General features: G+C 38.0%; 1 protein-coding gene across 1 annotated transcript in view; it reads left to right on the top strand.

The window, feature by feature from the left end:
* Window positions 1-8,219: 8,219 nt before the first annotated feature.
* The window catches only part of RNGTT (RNA guanylyltransferase and 5'-phosphatase), a 160,261-nt gene continuing 150,732 nt past the window's right edge, over window positions 8,220-17,748 (top strand). Inside the window, exons 1-4 of the mRNA XM_070733192.1 lie at window positions 8,220-8,547; window positions 13,934-14,043; window positions 14,972-15,075; window positions 15,154-15,242. Of these exons, the coding sequence (XP_070589293.1) occupies window positions 8,484-8,547; window positions 13,934-14,043; window positions 14,972-15,075; window positions 15,154-15,242 (367 nt within the window). The 5' untranslated portion in view covers window positions 8,220-8,483. The remainder of the gene's footprint in view (window positions 8,548-13,933; window positions 14,044-14,971; window positions 15,076-15,153; window positions 15,243-17,748) is intronic.

Below are 17,748 nucleotides of genomic sequence, written 5' to 3'. Positions count from 1 at the left end.
GGGGGGGGGGGACAACCCAGGAAGGAGAGTGTGGGAAACCTGAAGCAAATTGTCACCCCAGCGAGCAACACTGGTAAGGTTGTAAGTCAAGGACTTAACAGTTCACTTGAACAACGATGATCGTTCAAGCCACTCCCATCTGGTCAGATGACCAGCAAGCCACTCCTACCCAGTTACATGACCATTAAGCCACACCCACAAAATAAGCCACACTCACAGTGTGGCAGTAAAAGTTTTGGCTGCCCATTACTGCTGAGGTTCCCAGGGCCCCTGGTGGTTGGAAACTTGTTTGGCTCTCTACCTGGCTGTTTATAAGCTGGAAGACCAGTTCCTAAGCCTGATTACGGTGGAAGCTGTTGTCAATTCGGTAGCCTATCAATTGAAATTCCTGGTCTGGCTTCATATCCACCTGGTTTTCCATCACTCTCTGTTGATACTTGTGGCACCCACTGAATGTTAGTACTGCCACCTGAACAGGTACTGTTGCAAGGATAGCTGGAGTATGAGATAGAGATAGACAGCATTGTGGATTCCCATATCCGCCGCGGGCGACTGCAATATTTAGTAGACTGGAAAGGCTATGGCCCCCAGGAAATCTGTGGGAGGATGCCGAGACTGTACATGCTCCCTGGTTAGTCTGCTGGTTCCACCGGCGGTACTTGCAAAAACCTGTTCTGTGGGGCCCTGGAGGGGACAGATCCTGCCAGAGGGATAGAGTCATGGATGCTCCTCTGGCTTCTTCTACACTGTTGTTAAGTGAGTTTTGCCCCATTTTATGAGCCTTTTGCTACAGTTGTTAAGCAAACCACTGCAATTGCAGTGCATTTGGCTTTGGCTTATCCCATTTGCTTATTAGAAACTGGCAAGGGAGGTTACAAATGGTGATCACATGACCCGGCAGCAGTGATGGGCTGCCAAAATTTTTACTGCCACACTGTGGGCATGGTTTATTTTCTGGGTGTATTTTGATGGTTTGGTGGTTTATTTTGTGGGTATAGTTTGATGGTCATTATTTATTTATTTATTTATTCATTCATTCATTCATTCATTCATTCATTCATTCATTCATTCATTCATTCATTCATTATTTATTTATTTATTTATTTATTTATTTATTTATTTATTTATTTATTTATTTATTTATTTATTTATTTATTTATTTATTTATTTATTTATTTATTTATTTATTTATTTATTTATTAGATTTGTATGCCGCCCCTTTCCGTAGACTCGGGGCGGCTCACAACACAATAAAAACAGTTCATGACAAATCTAATAATTTACTATTTAAAATATTTAAAAACCTCCATTATTAAGCAGACATACATACAAGCATACCATACATAAATTGTATAGGCCCAGGGGAGATATTTCAGTTCCCCCATGCCTGACGACAAAGGTGGGTTTTAAGAAGTTTACGAAAGGCAAGGAGGGTAGGGGCAGTTCTAATCTCTGGGGGGAGCTGGTTCCAGAGAGTCAGGGCCGCCACAGAGAAGGCTCTTCCCCTGGGGCCCGCCAACCGACATTGTTTAGTTGATGGGACCTGGAGAAGGCCCACTCTGTGGGACCTAATCGGTCGCTGGGATTCGTGTGGCAGAAGGCGGTCTCGGAGATATTCTGGTCCAATGCCATGAAGGGCTTTAAAGGTAATAACCAACACTTTGAATTGTGACCGGAAATTGATCAGCAACCAATGCAGACTGCGGAGTGTTGGTGTAACATGGGCATACCTGGGGAAGCCCATGACTGCTCTCGCAGCTGCATTCTGCACGATCTGAAGTTTCTGAACACTTTTCATAGGTAGCCCCATGTAGAGAGCATTACAGTAGTCGAACTTCGAGGTGATGAGGGCATGAGTGACTGTGAGCAGTGAGTCCCGGTCCAAATAGGTGACTGGGTAGGAGTGGATTGATGGCCATGTGGAAGTGGCTTGATAATCATGTGAATTAAAAGTAACTAAGGATCATACTAAGGTACTAGAAAAGGAAAGACAATTTAAAAAAACAATGAAGTGGTGCATAAACTTACTACCCCCACTGTGTCTGCCCCCCCCATAGGGGCAGCAGCCCATTATTCCCTGACAGATGGTTCAACTGATATGTTTACATGCCAGTTGCCAAATGGTCATAAGTATGAAAACTGGTCATAAAATCACTTTTTTCAGCACCGTTGTACCTTCAAATGGTCACTAAATGAATAATGGTATGCCAAGGACTACCTGTAGAAGGCCTTGATTAGGTAAATAACATTGCGGATGACTTGGTATTCTTTCTTGAAGAACCAAAATAATCAATAACCAATCTGTTAAAGGAATTAAAACTATTTGGGAAGGCCGCAGGTTTAAAAATTAAGAAAGATAAAACCAAATTCTTACCCAAAAATTGCACTCAAGCACAGATAAAGGAACTAGAAAAAAATTCAGGATTGCAAGCAATAAAGAGAATTAAATACTTAGGCATATGGCTCACAGCTAGATACTCAGCATTAAAAGAAGATAATTACCGTATTTTTCGCTCTATAAGACGCACCTGCTGATAAGACGCACCTAGATTTTAGAGGAGGAAAATAGAAAAAAAATATTTTGAGCCAAAAAGTGGGCTAAAATATTTATTACAATAACAGAATAACTTAACAGCTGGGAAGCGGGTTCGGGGGGGGTGCTGGGAAGCCCCCCAGGCCGGCTGCGATCTTTTAAAACAGCCGCGCCGCTTCCCAGCTGACTCCTGAAGCCAAAAGCCAAAGGCGAACTTCCGCGCTTCAGGAGTCAGCTGAGAAGCGGCGCAGCTGTTTTAAAAGATCGTAGCCGGCCTGGGGGGCTTCCCAGCACCCCCCCGAACCCCCAACTCGGAACCGCGTTCAGACAATTCCCCCCCCTGTCCCCGTCCCTGCGCCCCCTCTGCTCCAGCACCTCCCCTCCCTCCCTGCCTGCATCTTCGCTCCATAAGACGGGGCTGATTTTTCATCCTACTTTGGGAGGAAAAAAACTGCGTCTTATGGAGTGAAAAATACGGTATATAAAAGAACATAATTTTATTCAAGCTTGATTACTTTACAATTAACTTGACAACAATATGGAAGGTGAGTCTGATTCCCTTCTTTTGGATTTTTTTATAGCGTAGGCTGGCTAATATCCTAGGATTTTCCTGGCAGTTTTACCTAATCAGATCAGACCTCACTTAGCTTCTTCTGGTATATGTCAGTCTTACTGACTGGTGTGTGATTAGATAAGGAGCATAAATGCAGCAATGGCCTCACATCAGCATTAGGAGCCTGGAAGAGATTTGCCATTACGGTAGATTCTGAAATTTGGGAAAAAGTATCATTTTATTAAAGAGGGAAAAGGGACTTTGTTTTAAATATAAAGCTAAGATTATAATAGAAATCATTTGGTACTGTACTGGCTCTTAATTTTCTGCAAACTCTAGATTTAATACATAAAAATATGCCCATGTGAGAGCTAAACAATAATAGTTTCTGACAGGTAAATTATGGACTAACAATTGGCGGATGACAAAATCGACTGCATTCAAGGAAAACCAATTAAAAATGTTTTACAGGTGGCACCTGTCGCCAGATAGACTATCAAAAATGTTCCCCAAAACCTCTCCATTATGTTGGAAGTGCAAAAAAGAAAGAGGCACGTTCTACCACCAATGGTGGACATGCACACAGGCAAAAAATTTCTGGAATAAAATAACAAATTGGTTAAAAGAAATAGTAAATGAAGAAATTGAAAAAAAACCAGAATTATATTTATTGGGTATTTTTAATAAAAAATAGAAAAAGAAGTAAGATATCTAGTTATACATATATTAACAGCTGCCAGAATAGTATATGCCCAACAATGGAAAATAGACAAACTACTGGAAGAAAATATAATAATTAAAAAGATACTAGACTGTGCGGAGATGGACAGCTTATCTAAAAGATTAGAGGGAAAAGAAAAATCAGATTACTATAAAATATGGGCAAAATGTTATGATTGGCTAAACAAAAGAGCAACAAATAAATAAATAAAAATCTACGCAAAGCAACACGTCGAATAAAAGAATTGAAAAATTAATACTATGTGAAAGAAGCAAAATTCTCTGATCGAACACCTAAAAAGTGGGGAAACTTTCATTTCCCAAATGTTGTATGTGTATGTCTTTATGTATGTTTTTTCTTTTTTGTATGTTATATTTGAAAAAAACAAATAATTTTTTAAAAAAAGTTTCTGACAGGCTAAGATGGATTGGGAGATGGCAATGGTGATCTTAATGGCTCGAATACAATTATTGTTTTGGTATTTTTCATCTCAGGGCATGTGAAAACAACATGGAAACTATTAATCAGGAAGAGTGTAACAGGATTAAATGGGTCCACAACCAAAAAAGCAAAAACAGACTAAGACCAAGGCTACACATAGAATGCATATACAGTATGTAGTATTGGGCTCAGCAGCCAATCTAAGTAGTGATTTGTTCTTTTCCCAGAAAAAAAAAATCCACCATGCACAGCAGAGGTGGGTTCTCCTCAGTCAGGACCGGTTCGCCTGAACTGGTAGCAAACTGCTGGTGATGTCACAATGATGCCATGGAACCAGTTCAGTCAGTGCCGGTCTGTGGGTACCGCCATCTTTAAAAAAAAAAAATGTTGAAAAAATATTTTTTTGAAACAATTTTTTTGAATTTTTTTTCTTGTTTTTTCCCCCCTGTGCATGTGCAGAAGCTAAGTTTCTGTTACTGCGCATGCATCACCATCTTGTTTTTGGCTTTCCTCCTTATTTTTTGCTGGTTTTTGCTTCTACACATGCTCACCAATGTTCCCTCTAAATTTTTTTCAGTGTGGGTATAGTGTCTGAGCGGGAGTCCCTTTGGGACTGGACAGCATAGAAGTATAAATAAATAAGTAAGTAAATAAATAAATAAGTAAATAAATAAATAAATAAATAAATAAACAAGAAAAAAACTCCCTTCTTTTTTATTAAAAGAAATTAATACTAAAACAAAACCAAAATCTATTACTATTAAAACTAAAACAACCAGCAAAACCAAAACCACAATTATTAATAAATCCATGCTTTAAAATCTTCATTTCTTAAATATTTATCATAGTATTATAGTAATCTAGTAATACTATGAAAATCTGTCTGAACACCAATGCATCAATTAATATATTTCCATAAATTATACTTTTCTATAATTTTATTCAACATTTCCAAGCTCAATTAATTTTCAGGCACTTAGCATTTACTATTATAAACTTTCATCAATCTACATTTCCAAGTACAGTAGACTGTAGCTTACTCTTTTACTTTTGCAATGTTTTTGGTTTATAAATAGATGGAATTATATTGCCACCTAGTGATCTGTAGCTTAAATGCAAATACACACAAAAATAATTCACCAAAAATCTTTAAGATTCATTCTGTTCCTGCTGATAAAAAATAGAGGCCTCCGGTGATCTTAAAATGCTGCTAATAAATTGTATTGTGCTTATTGACAGTGATCACAATAATGGTGGGTTTGTAAATCACTCATACATTTGAGATAGCCTTTGCTTTAATATCTGAAATGACAGATACTATACATTCTGATTATTATTACCCAAACATTTCTTTTGATTGTTTCCCCCACCTCCAAGGAATAATGCATACTTATTTATTCATTTTGTAGAAAGTCAGCACCCATGCACCCTCCTAGGCAATGAAATATTTGGGGGAATATTAGAAAGGCAGGATAAAATATTTCTCCTAAAGGAGAAATGGGAAAAGAAATTTTAAGGAAGGCAAAAACCAGCCCAGTCTCCCCGCCCAAAGCAGAAACTGAGATGGCCAGCTTTTAGAAATACAGATTTGGTCATCTATTCAGAAAGACTGGGTCAGACAGAAACTTCAAATAAGCAACAAGCCAAAGGTTGACAAGATTAGCTCAGACACCTACGATTAGGCAAAGTTGGCTCTTCTATGACATATGGACTTCAACTCCCAGAATTCCTGAGCTAGCATGATTGGCTCAGGAATTCTGGGAGTTGAAGTCCACAAATCATAGAAGAGCCAACTTTGCCTACTCCTGGCCTAGCCAGTCACGAGCCATAGATGACCACAGAGAAATCAAAAAGTATAAAAGCCCTCCTTACTCTCAACTCCATTTTGTCAGCTGCCCCAGAACCACAAACAGTGGAAGTTTTGTTCATCAATAAAGGGAGCCTTCCTTTCCAATCAGCCTCCATTTTATTTCTCGATTGGAACTGAACCAAATGGATATTTCTTCCAACAATTTCAAAAACCAAAACACTAACCTATTACCTTTATGCTGTGGGGAATAAACCTGTATAAACCTGAGTTATTTGCTTACCAAAGTACCGCATTTTCCTTACTTATATTGTTTTATGATAAAACACAATAGAACATTATACAAGATTGACTCAGGCTTCCATCCTTCCAAGATTGGTAAAATGAGACTGTTGGGGGCAATATGCTTACTCTGCAAACCATTTAGAGAGGGCTGTAAAGCCCTGTGAATCAGTATATAAGTCTAAACACTATTGGTTACAGTGATATTTATGGAGTGCCATCTACAGATTATTAACCGTGATGATTTAGCTAGCTTACACCTTTAAAAATAAATGAAAATTTAGAAATTAATAACTCTTATTTCTAAAATGTTAATATTGTTCAGCATAAGGTTGACTAAATTTTACATTTAAAGTCGAATGTGTGGCTTTAATAAACTGCAAAATGCACTAAATTGTTCACATTTAGGCTTAATTCTTAACACTAAGATTGTCAGGGTGCTGTTTCTCATTGTTTATGCATTTCAGAAAAAAAGACAATAAAATCAAACACCTTTCTAATTTTTCCTGTCTTGTGCTTCTATCAGTTTGCAGTGTTTATAATAAGTTTATAATTAGTTTATTGCTAGTGTGTATGCAGCACTGATTATTTTAGTACAATTGAATTGTAAGACAAGCATTTTAGAGGATGAAGAGGACATTTTTACTGAAGGCATTCATGACATTCCCAGCCAAGAAACAGTATGAAGAAGTAGGAATCAGTCCGCAAACATCAGAACAGCTGTGAGCATCCAAGAAAGAGGTGAAATAAACAGAACAGCTTGTTATGTGGATAGAAACAGCAGCTGCATGAGATTTGAGAGCGAATGAGAGCTAAGCTGATTATCCTTGAGGCCAGCAATGCCATTCAAATCTTTGACCTGTCTCTTGCCTGGAAGATGACATTTGAGTAGCGCTTCTGCAACTGGTTGTTAAAAACTCACATGCCCACAACATTTTGAGTTTTTGTGTCTGTTCCTGGCATTTTGCTGCTCTAATAGTGCATTTTATTCTTGCATTTTTGGTGCAAAAACATTGCGAACAATAACCTCATGAATAAAACCGAGTTGTACAATGATGGTCTCCACTTTTAGGAGTAATATTTTTTTTAAAATGAAAACCCCTGACCAAGCTCCGAGTAAGTGTGATCACATAAGAAATGCATTTTAAATATACTACTAAACAAAAAATAAAGGGAACACTCAAATAACACATCCTAGATCTGAATGAATTAAATATTCTCATTGAATACTTTGTTCTGTACAAAGTTGAATGTGCACAACTGCATGTGAAATTGATTGTCAATCAGTGTTGCTTCCTAAGTGGACAGTTTGATTTCACAGAAGTTTGATTTACTTGGAGTTATATTGTGTTGTTGTGTTCCCTTTATATTTTTTTTGAGCAGTGTATAAAACCGCACTTTCATCTCCTTCCTGAATCACCTGCCCTGCCAAAGCCTCATTAACATGGTTTTATTCCTGTGTGGAAGTTATGATGGAATTTAGAGACTCAGAGTCACGCTTCGTTTTCGCGGTATTTACAGCAGTGTTTTTAAAAAAATATAACATTTGTATCTCGAACACCGCCCAGAATCGCTCCATCAGGGAGATGGGAAGTCTCTACCGTAAATACTAAGCAAAGTTGGCTCTTCTACGACATGTGGACTTCAACTCCCAGAATTTCTGAGCTGGCATGATTGGCTCAGGAATTCTGGAAGTTGAAGTCCACAAGTCATAGAAGACCCAACTTTGCCTACCACTGCGATAGATTAATCGCATAAAAAATAACGCAGATTCCTGAGCAGGATTGATTTTCAGTGCGTCACTATTCTTACAATGGAAATTCTTAAACCAAGCCAGAAGTGAAAACGCATCTACTAATCTTCGTTTTTCCTATCTCTATAGGTGAAAAAAAATCCACGACCCACCATAGAGACACACCGCCCCGCCCTTCTTGAGTTGTCAGACCGGCAGCCACATGAAGGATCCCGGAACCGGTTACAAACGGCCGCGGGGCATTGTGGGGTGTCGGCGTTACTTTGCGGGCGAGGAATTGGGCAAAGCGAGAGTTGGCCGGGGTTTCCCTGGACCCCCTCGCTCAGTCCCGTTCCTCCCTAACGGCGAGCGTTCCCGATAACGGCGGCTGTGGCTGTTGCATTCGGCCCGGCCATGTCCTTCAACAAAATCCCACCGCGGTGGCTGAACTGTCCGAGACGCGGACAGCCCGTGGCAGGTAAACTGTTGGCGGGAGGGAGGACGGGGTGTCGGGCTTTGATAAGAGAGCCTGCAGCGTATCCCGCCATGGGCTGGTTCAGTCTCTCCTGCGCATGTGTAGACTGAGCAGCCTTTGGTCCAGGTGGTATTGAGGGTCTTGGCTCTCTATTCCCACAAGCAGGCTTATTAATACAGGTAGTCCTCGACTTACGACCGCAGCGGAGTCCAAACTTTCTGTTGTGAAGCTAGACGCTTGTTATGACAATTCTTGCCATAGTGGTTAAGCGAATCTTTGCGGTTGATCAGTCGGTAACCTGGTTAAAGGGCGTACATAAGTGCACTGGTGTGCCTTTCGTCCCCTGTCCAATTGTCTTTCCTTTCTCTCACTTATCATATATATTTTCTTTCTTTCATATATTCTCTCCTCCAAGTTCACTTTACCCTTATATATATTACTACATGTCTATTTTTCTTCCTATGTATTTGTGTATGGGACAAATGAATAAATAAATAAGTGAATCTGGCTTCCCCATTGACTATTTTTTTTGATCTTCCGTCCCCTGTCCTATAGTCTCTCCTGTATCTCATATTTCTTCTCTACTATATCCTCTATAACCTTCATTGTGTACTATTGTATATTGGACAAAATAAATAAATAAAAATAAATAAAATATTTTGCAAAAGGGGAATTGCCTGGCTTTTGAACACAGCAATGGTCGTAAGTACCAACTGGTTGCCAAGCATCTAAAATTTGATCACATAAAGCATGGGAATGCTACAAAGGTCGTAACTCTGAAAAATGATCATAGGTCACTATTTTAAGTGCCGGTGTAACTTTTCCAGAATTTTTTTAAAAAAATTTTTCTCCACAAATATGTCTGTATGCCAGATTTGGGTAATACACACTTCCCTCTAGACCTAAATTATCCAATAATATTTTTTTCCCCCTAGTTAATGTTGCTCAGGTTATTCCAACAAACAGCAGGAATGCTGCCTGTGGAGCTTGACAAAAATACAGTAGTTGTAACTTTGAGCTGTCACTAAATGAGCTGTTGTAAAGTCGAGGACTACTTGTACACGGAAATCAAAGATCAGGTGCTGATTTTAGAAATAGGGGGCAGAGAGAAGTTTCCTCTTCAGCAGTTTGGATAGTCTTTCTATGAAAAGGAAGAGAAAATGCAGACTTTCCTCTTAACATTCTCATTTCAAAAGAAAGAAAGAAAAAACCCTTTTTGTAATGTATGTTACATTTAACTACTAATTCACCAAACCCACCACAAGTAACAACATAAATAACCCCCCAAGCAGCCTGATAGGAGCAAACCAGTTTTGGATTAGGTATACCTGCCCAATTAAAGACCTAGCTTAGTTATGCTCCCAAATCAAAAGCTTGAGCCATGCTGCCCAAATAAGCAGGGACAGCTTCTTGCTTGTTTTAGGAGAAAGGGAGGGGAGTTGGAGAGATTATTTGCAACACCTAATTGTGCTAGTTAATTTAATCCTTTATAGTAAAACATGACCATGAAGTAGCTCAATGGAGCTTCAGTTAAGTAAGGAAAACTAAAGCTGGGCCAGTTTCTTGGCGATTGAAAAGGCAAATATTTGCAGTCATAGTTTGTCTAAGAGAAATTGTTACAGCCTAGGCACCTCTTGTTTTCTAAATTTATCACAGTTCATTGATTGTTGTTGTTATACTGAGGGTTGCTGACCAGAGGCTTTTTTTAGAATGAGCTAGATACCCCAAGGGAGAGATCAGAAGAACTTCTTAAATGTTGCAGTGGAGACATATTCTAGATATGTCCTGAGTTGGAATCAGGCTGAGGTAGGATATTTGTTATATGAGAAAATTTTGAGCCTATAAATGTCAAGGAAGTGGACAGGATTCTTAACAGTTGTCTGTGCAATAATCATTGGGGCAGACCCATGTCTTGGCTAATTAAGATTATGGTCCAGCCCAGTATATTCTTGAGTGAGGGGACAATACCTCCTGTCTTGAAGAAGGCAATGGTGCCTTCCTTCTTAAAGAAGCTACCACTGGATCCAATAGCATTGAATAATTTCTAATTAGTCTTTAACCTTACTCTGGGGGATGTAAGTGATGGGGTGCAGCTCTAAAGGGCCTTGGAGGAAAGCATATTATCTAATCATCTTTAGACAAGGTTTAGACATGGTTATATCATGGAAACAACATTGAGAGTGTATGGTCTGGTAGAACTGGGGTAGCAGTGGGGCAACTCCTGATTATTATTGATCTTTCAGTGGATTTCGATACCATTATTTATGTTAGTTAAAGAATACCATATTAGGTATTAGAGGATAGGCATTGAAGACATCACATTGCAATGTTTTTCTTCCTTTCTCAATCTAAAACCAGTTCCAGTTGATGTTGGTGGAGAGAGATTGAAACTGAGGTCCTTGCTTTGTGTGGTTCTTCGAGCCTCAGCTCACTCATGTTTAACATCTATGTGAGGCTCGTTGGTGAGGTTATCCAATGACATCGGTCGGTATCAATATTGCATGCATGATAGTTTTGTATTTCAATCCCACTAGTGACCAAGTAATGCTGTTGAGATTCTGTCTTAGGGCCTGTAAGATGTTAGCCTAGTTTGGGAGAAACAAGCTTAAACTAAATTGTAGCAAGAGTAAGTGGCAGTGAATTAAAAAATCTATATTTCTGGTTGCTTTCTAGCTCTAGATACGGCATTTATGATTTGTTTTTCTCTGCTGTGAGCCGCCCCGAGTCCTCGGAGAGGGGCGGCATACAAAACTAAATAATAAATAAATAATAAATAAATAAAATTTCCCTAGACCAAATCAATACAGAATTTGAGGTCCTTGTACATTCTCAGTTGATCAAAGAATAAATTGTAACTAGCTGAGGGAACTGTTGTATAGATCTGCTTATGCATCAGTTGCACCCTTTTCCGGAGTAGAAAGCTTATTGTCACTTATGTTTGTTCACCTTTGAATTAGGGTAAGGGTCTTTATATGGGATACCCTTGAAGACCACTTGGAAACTACAGCTCATGCAGATTGTGCTGTCATGAATAGTTTCAGCATATCTTTGTTCATATGTATGCTATTCCTTCTTTGTGAGCTGCACTAGTTGGATAACAGTTGGCTTCCAATTGCAATTCAAGGTGCATCTGTAAAGTTTTTTCAGGCTTGTGGACTAGACAACTACAGACCTATCAGCCTGGCCTCAATACCAGGGAAGATTCTGGAAAAGATAATTAGCAAACACCTAGAAACAAAGTTATAACCAAAAGCCAACATGGGTTTGTCAAAAACAGATCATGACAGACAAATCTTATTGCATTCTTTGGCAAAGTGACAAAATTAGTGGGCCAGAGGAATGCTGTTGATATAATTTACTTGGACTTCAGTAAGGCATTTGATAAAGGAGACCATAGACTACTACTTGATAAGATAGAAATATGTGGGTTTGACAGCACCACCACCAGATGGATTCGTAACTGGCTGACCAATCACACTCAGCATGGAGTCCTCAATGGAATTGTATCTGCATGGAGGGAAGTATGCGGCAGGGTACCCTAAGGCATTGTTTTGGGCCCAGTACTCTTCAACCTCATCAATGATTTGGATGGGATAGATGGGGAACTCATCAAATTTGTAGATGATACCAAGCTAGCAGGAATAGCCATAAGACAGGCTTACGGAGATACAGAAGGATCTTAACAGACTTGAACATTGGGTACTATATAAAAAAATGAAATTCAGTGGTGAAAAAAGTAAAGTTCTACATTTAGGCAAGAAAAAGAAAATGCACAGGTACAGTATATGTGGTACCTCACTCAGTAGTAACTGTGAGAGGGACAATCATTTAACTATGAGCCAGCAGCTGCCAAAAAAGCCAACACAGTTCTAGACTGCATTAAACAGAGGGATAGAATCAATATCACATAGAGTGTCAATACTTGTAAAAATATCTTTGTAAAAACGATGACCACCAAGAACCCGATGTTCACTGATTGAGCTCCAGAGATCCAGAATAGGATTGGCAGAAATTTATTTGTTTGTTTGTTTGATTGATTGGTTGATTGATTGATTGATTTGTATGCCACCCCTCTCCACAGACTTGGGGTGGCTCACAGCAGTGATAAAACAGTATACAATGGCAAATCTAATATTAAGTCTAAAATAACAATTTTACATTAAAAACCTAAAAAAAAAAACCTAAAAAATTATTGGAAACAAGTGTACCTATAAATAGATTAGAATAGCAGCATCAAAATGGTAACAAATAACAATAAAGGAGTTGGAAGGGACCTTGGAGGTCTTCAAGTCTAAACCCCTGCTTAGGCAGGAAACCCTATAGCATTCCAGGCAAATGGTTATCTAATCTCTTCTTAAAAACTTCCAGTGTTGGAGCATTCACTTCTGGAGGCAAATTGTTCCACTGATTGTTCTGTCAGGAAATTTCTCCTAAATTAGTTTCCACCCATTGCTTCTTGTCCTGCCCTAGTTTTTTATTTTTAATAAATTTACAGGGATTTCTAAAATTGTTTTCACTTTGTCATTTTGAGGTAACGTAAATTACTGCGGAAAAAAAAAGAATTTCAACAACTGTAGAATCAGCCTGCAGCAAAATTGACAAAAGTAAAGGGTGTCTGGATATTTTTTTGAATATAGTGTATATTGAATACTGGGGTAACTTTGATTATAATGAGGTAACACATAAAACCCCAAAAGGTATTAGTTAAAAACTAGTATTTAAAGTTGCAAAGTTATTGTAATGATGTGGCTTGAGTGTAGACAGTCTAAATTTCTTTTAGGAGACAATTACATGTTGAATGCTGTGTTGTAATCAAGTTGAGACATTATGCTATCTTGTTGACAACTAGGCCGTTAGTTAAATCTGAAGAAGCACTTTTATTTTCTGATAATTCAGTAGCTAGGCCAGATCCAAGAGTTTCCTTGTATTCTTTTATCTCTGAAGCAATTAGTTAATATTATTTGCATGGGGTTTTTTTTGTCCTTGAACAACTCCATGGATTACATTTTGGTCTATTCATCCTCATAATTTATTTTAAATATGTATGGATTTAGGCATTAATATATGGCTAATAAGGGGTTTAATTAAACAACAGTTTAGAAATGCTTTCGGAGTTTTCTCAATCAATGGAAATTATTTAAAGCATTTCAGGCACTGGAGTTTACAGTTCAGCACTTAATTTTGTTATAAATGATATTGAATTCTGTCATAAACTGCTATAGTTCTTTGTCCTAATGAAGAATGTTATTATTATTATTATTATTATTATTATTATTATTATTATTATTATTATTTATTGGATTTGTATGCCGCCCCTCTCCGCAGACTCGGAATGTTAATCATGATTCAAACAGACATTTTTATGAGGTTTCATGTTCATTATATACAGGAATATTTTTACCTCTGAAGACAATGCTGGGACCAAAATATGATGATCAAGTTGCTGAAGAATGTCGTTTCCATCCCTCTATGTTGTCCAACTATTTAAAGAGTCTCAAGGTAAAGAATATAATTTATTTTTTCTTTGCTATCTAAATAATAAAGGTTTTTTTTACCTTATTAATATTTCTGAGAAGGCTAACTTTAGAAATATCTTGCCAATATATTTATTATGGGTAGAACACATCTGTCTGTCTGTTGGTTCTCTCTCTCTTTTTCTCTCTCTCTCTCTCTCATCTACCCAATCCCATCCATCTAATTTATATGCCGCCCATCTTACCATCAAGTGATTCTGAGTGGCTCACAATGTTATAAATAATAAAAGGAAACAATTAACTCATCAAAAGATTAAAGTTAAAACGTTTAAGTGAACAACGAAGTTAATAAATACAATGCTTATTTTTCATGGACAGAACTGTATCTAGGAGAATTAAGAGAACATAATTTTTCTGTCCTACTATTTTCTGTATACTCCTCCCCCAAATTGGTTTCAGAAAATTCTCTTAACACTGAAGCAGGAGAAACCACACTTCCTGTTTTGGCAATGAGAGTGAAGCATTGGACACTCCATCCTTTTTCTTGTAAATTCTTCATATGAGGCTTTTAATTATGGGATATAGCATACAGTTGGGATATACACAGCCATGTTATTTCCATGGTGTATGTATAACATCAGAAAAGTTACTTCTGAATATTAAGCATTAGAGTTAATATTAGAGTTAACTATTAGAAGGATAAGATTGGACAAGTGCACATTAGGAATTAATTGACTTGGCACCAGGTCTTTGTTTTTTTTAATGTTTTAATCTGTTTAATCTTATACTTTTAATATTTGATATGTTATATAAATTAGTTGAGAGCTGCTGAGAGTTGGTTACAAGATGGGCAGCTGTACACACGTTTTAAATAAATAAACCACCTAAACGTATGTTCACCATATATGTAATTTCACATATCTGTTATTGAACTCTAATTTTATTACTTTCAGGTTAAAATGGGCATGTTAATAGACTTGACAAACACCAGTAGGTTCTATGACAGAAGTGATATAGAAAAATATGGCATCACATATGTAAAGCTTCAATGTAAAGGGTAAGCTAATGAGACTCCTGAATATTGTTTTATGGAGGAAAGATCTTGCCTTTACTTGACTCCTTCTCTTCTTGGTAGGCATGGAGAGTGTCCGACACCTGAAAACACAGAAACATTCGTTCGTATATGTGAACAGTTTCATAATAAGAACCCAACGGAACTTATAGGTATGTATATTAACCTGTTATGTGACTATTTTCCATCTGTCTTTGTTGTTTTTCCATGTAATATACCAGTGATGGAGAACCTTTTTTGCCAAAAGGATGCATGCATGTGTGATAGCGTGTGGGGGGAGGTTGAGCCTTATGTAGGGTGGGGGGAGATCGTTTCCAGCTTTCCCAGGCTTCAGGAACGCTTCCAAAATCTGTGGATGGTAAAAAATGGACACAACGGACCTACCAGAAATTGGGAAACTAATTTCTGGTTGGGTCAGTTTTTTATCCTCCACAGAAATCCTGGGTGAACAATGGCCCAACGCCTAATTGATTTACTCCAAACATGACTAAGTCAGGGTTTAACTCAGTTGCCTTGTACTAAACAGGACACTGTTACATTTCAGATTATACTTGTACAGATGCTATTAAAATTGATGGGGCTTTCTTGAAGTGTAAATTATTCTCTGCTATTTAAAAGAAGATACAATAGCACTGGGCCTCTTCAGATCAAGCATTTATTTTAAAAAGCTTCTTCATTTTGTTAAGCTGTCTAGAACAATAATAAAGCAATCTTTAAAAAATAATCTAATAATTTGAACATTTTACAGACTTTTATAGTTATTGACTTACCTCCTTAAATCCAGTTTCAGCAACTGATCAGCACAAGAAAATAAAATTCTGCCTTTGCCTCTCCCTCCCAGCAATTTGCCTCCTTGCAGTTTTAGTTTCATTTTCATTTTAACCTTCAATCAGCTGCTGGTTGGGAGGCCGATAATCATTTGCTTGTGCTAATCAGGCTGTTTGCTGCAAGGAGGTAAATTGCTGGGAGGCAGAGGCCAAAAGGTTGGGGTGGCTGGGTGGGACTACATTCAGTGTATAAGACACACCCAAGTTTTCATCCTCTTGGGGAGGGGGAGGAGGAGGAGGAGGTGTGTCTCATACTCCGAAAAATACAGTAAGCCTTGACCTATTGTAAAGAGTTATAGAGGTGAACATATTGTCCAGAAGCAATTAGGACAACAGGAATAGAAGAAGCATACTTGAAGGTGTTGGTTAGGGAAGTATTAGGAAGAGGCACTGATTGCATCCTGACCCTTGGAAGAAGAAGAAAGAGGCGAAGGGAAAACTCAAGTAAACTTGCTAGATTGTGTTACTATTTTAATAAAGTGTAGGTTCTAGTTGTCCTCTAGAATCATCTGTCTGTCTCATAGGACTGACATACAAATCAACTTTGAGATTTGTTGCAGGTATTTTTGATCACTTGATTATACTGGACGTGTACAAGAACTAAAGTTAACAGATGTGTAATGGTCTGGAGTACATGTCATGGAAATGCTCACTGGATTACACACTCTTTTATAATATTAATTTTCTTCTTTAACTTATTACATTAATTACAGGGCAATGCCGAATGCTGATTAGCATTGCTAGGCAGTGTGGTCCCATATTTTTTTCTACTTATATCCTCATAACAAGAGTTTCCCATCCCAATTAACATGGTTAAACAATAACTGTATGTCATTTTACTTATGTACCACACAATTTCTTTATATGATTATGTACAAGTGACTAGCTTGAAGAAAGGCCAGAATGAGTGTATAAGTTGACTATTCTTAATTTAATTATCCGTACACAAAGTTCATTCTTAATATTTGAACATGCTATTTAGTGCATTCTAATCTGCGTTCTAATTTCGATTGTGATGCCTTGATTAGACATGTTAACTATTTTAAGAAACCGTTTTTCATATATATCAATAATGGTAAATATATATATATATAATATATAATATATGTATGTATCACATGTTTTTTTGCTGAAATTTTAAAATTAAGGGAGACTAGGATGGCACCATTTCGGCCTTGTTCTGGCCTCATCAGCTAGCCACACCCTTACTGGGATTTGATCTGGCAGCCTCTGCCTTGTAAGGCAGAGAATTAACCTCTAGGCCACCAGACCTGAACCCTTCAGCTCTGTACCAGGGAGGGGCTATATGTTTTTTATGTCGGATCACCCTGGTATATTGAAGGAACGTCACAGCTCCTTTTTGCCTCTAGGCCCAACCCAGGGCCATTTCAAGGCAGTTAATTTATTCATAGCCGACAACTATATTCTGTATGTATCACATGTTTTTTGGCTGAAATTTTAAAATTAAGGGAGACTAGGATGGCACCATTTCGGCCTTGTTCTGGCCTCATCAGCTAGCCACACCCTTACTTCGTAGACTTTCACGGGTACAGGTATGATGGTCTTGGTATATTCGGATTTCTTCCCATGTAGGATTTGGAAATTTCTAGCGACGTTTCGACGAGGTCCCACTCGTCATCTTCAGGCTGGTGTTTCTGTCCTTGTTCTAGGTGTTCGCCCTAGAACAAGGACAGAAACACCAGCCTGAAGATGACGAGTGGGACCTCGTCGAAACGTCGCCAGAAATTTCCAAATCCTACACGGGAAGAAACCCGAATATACCAAGACCATCATATATATATATATCAAATTTGATACATATATATATATG

The sequence above is a fragment of the Erythrolamprus reginae genome, chromosome 1 (genome assembly GCF_031021105.1).
Source record: "Erythrolamprus reginae isolate rEryReg1 chromosome 1, rEryReg1.hap1, whole genome shotgun sequence".
Lineage (NCBI taxonomy): Eukaryota > Metazoa > Chordata > Lepidosauria > Squamata > Dipsadidae > Erythrolamprus > Erythrolamprus reginae.
Note: the sequence above shows the minus strand (reverse complement) of the source record. Positions and strands in the feature narration are given on the sequence as shown.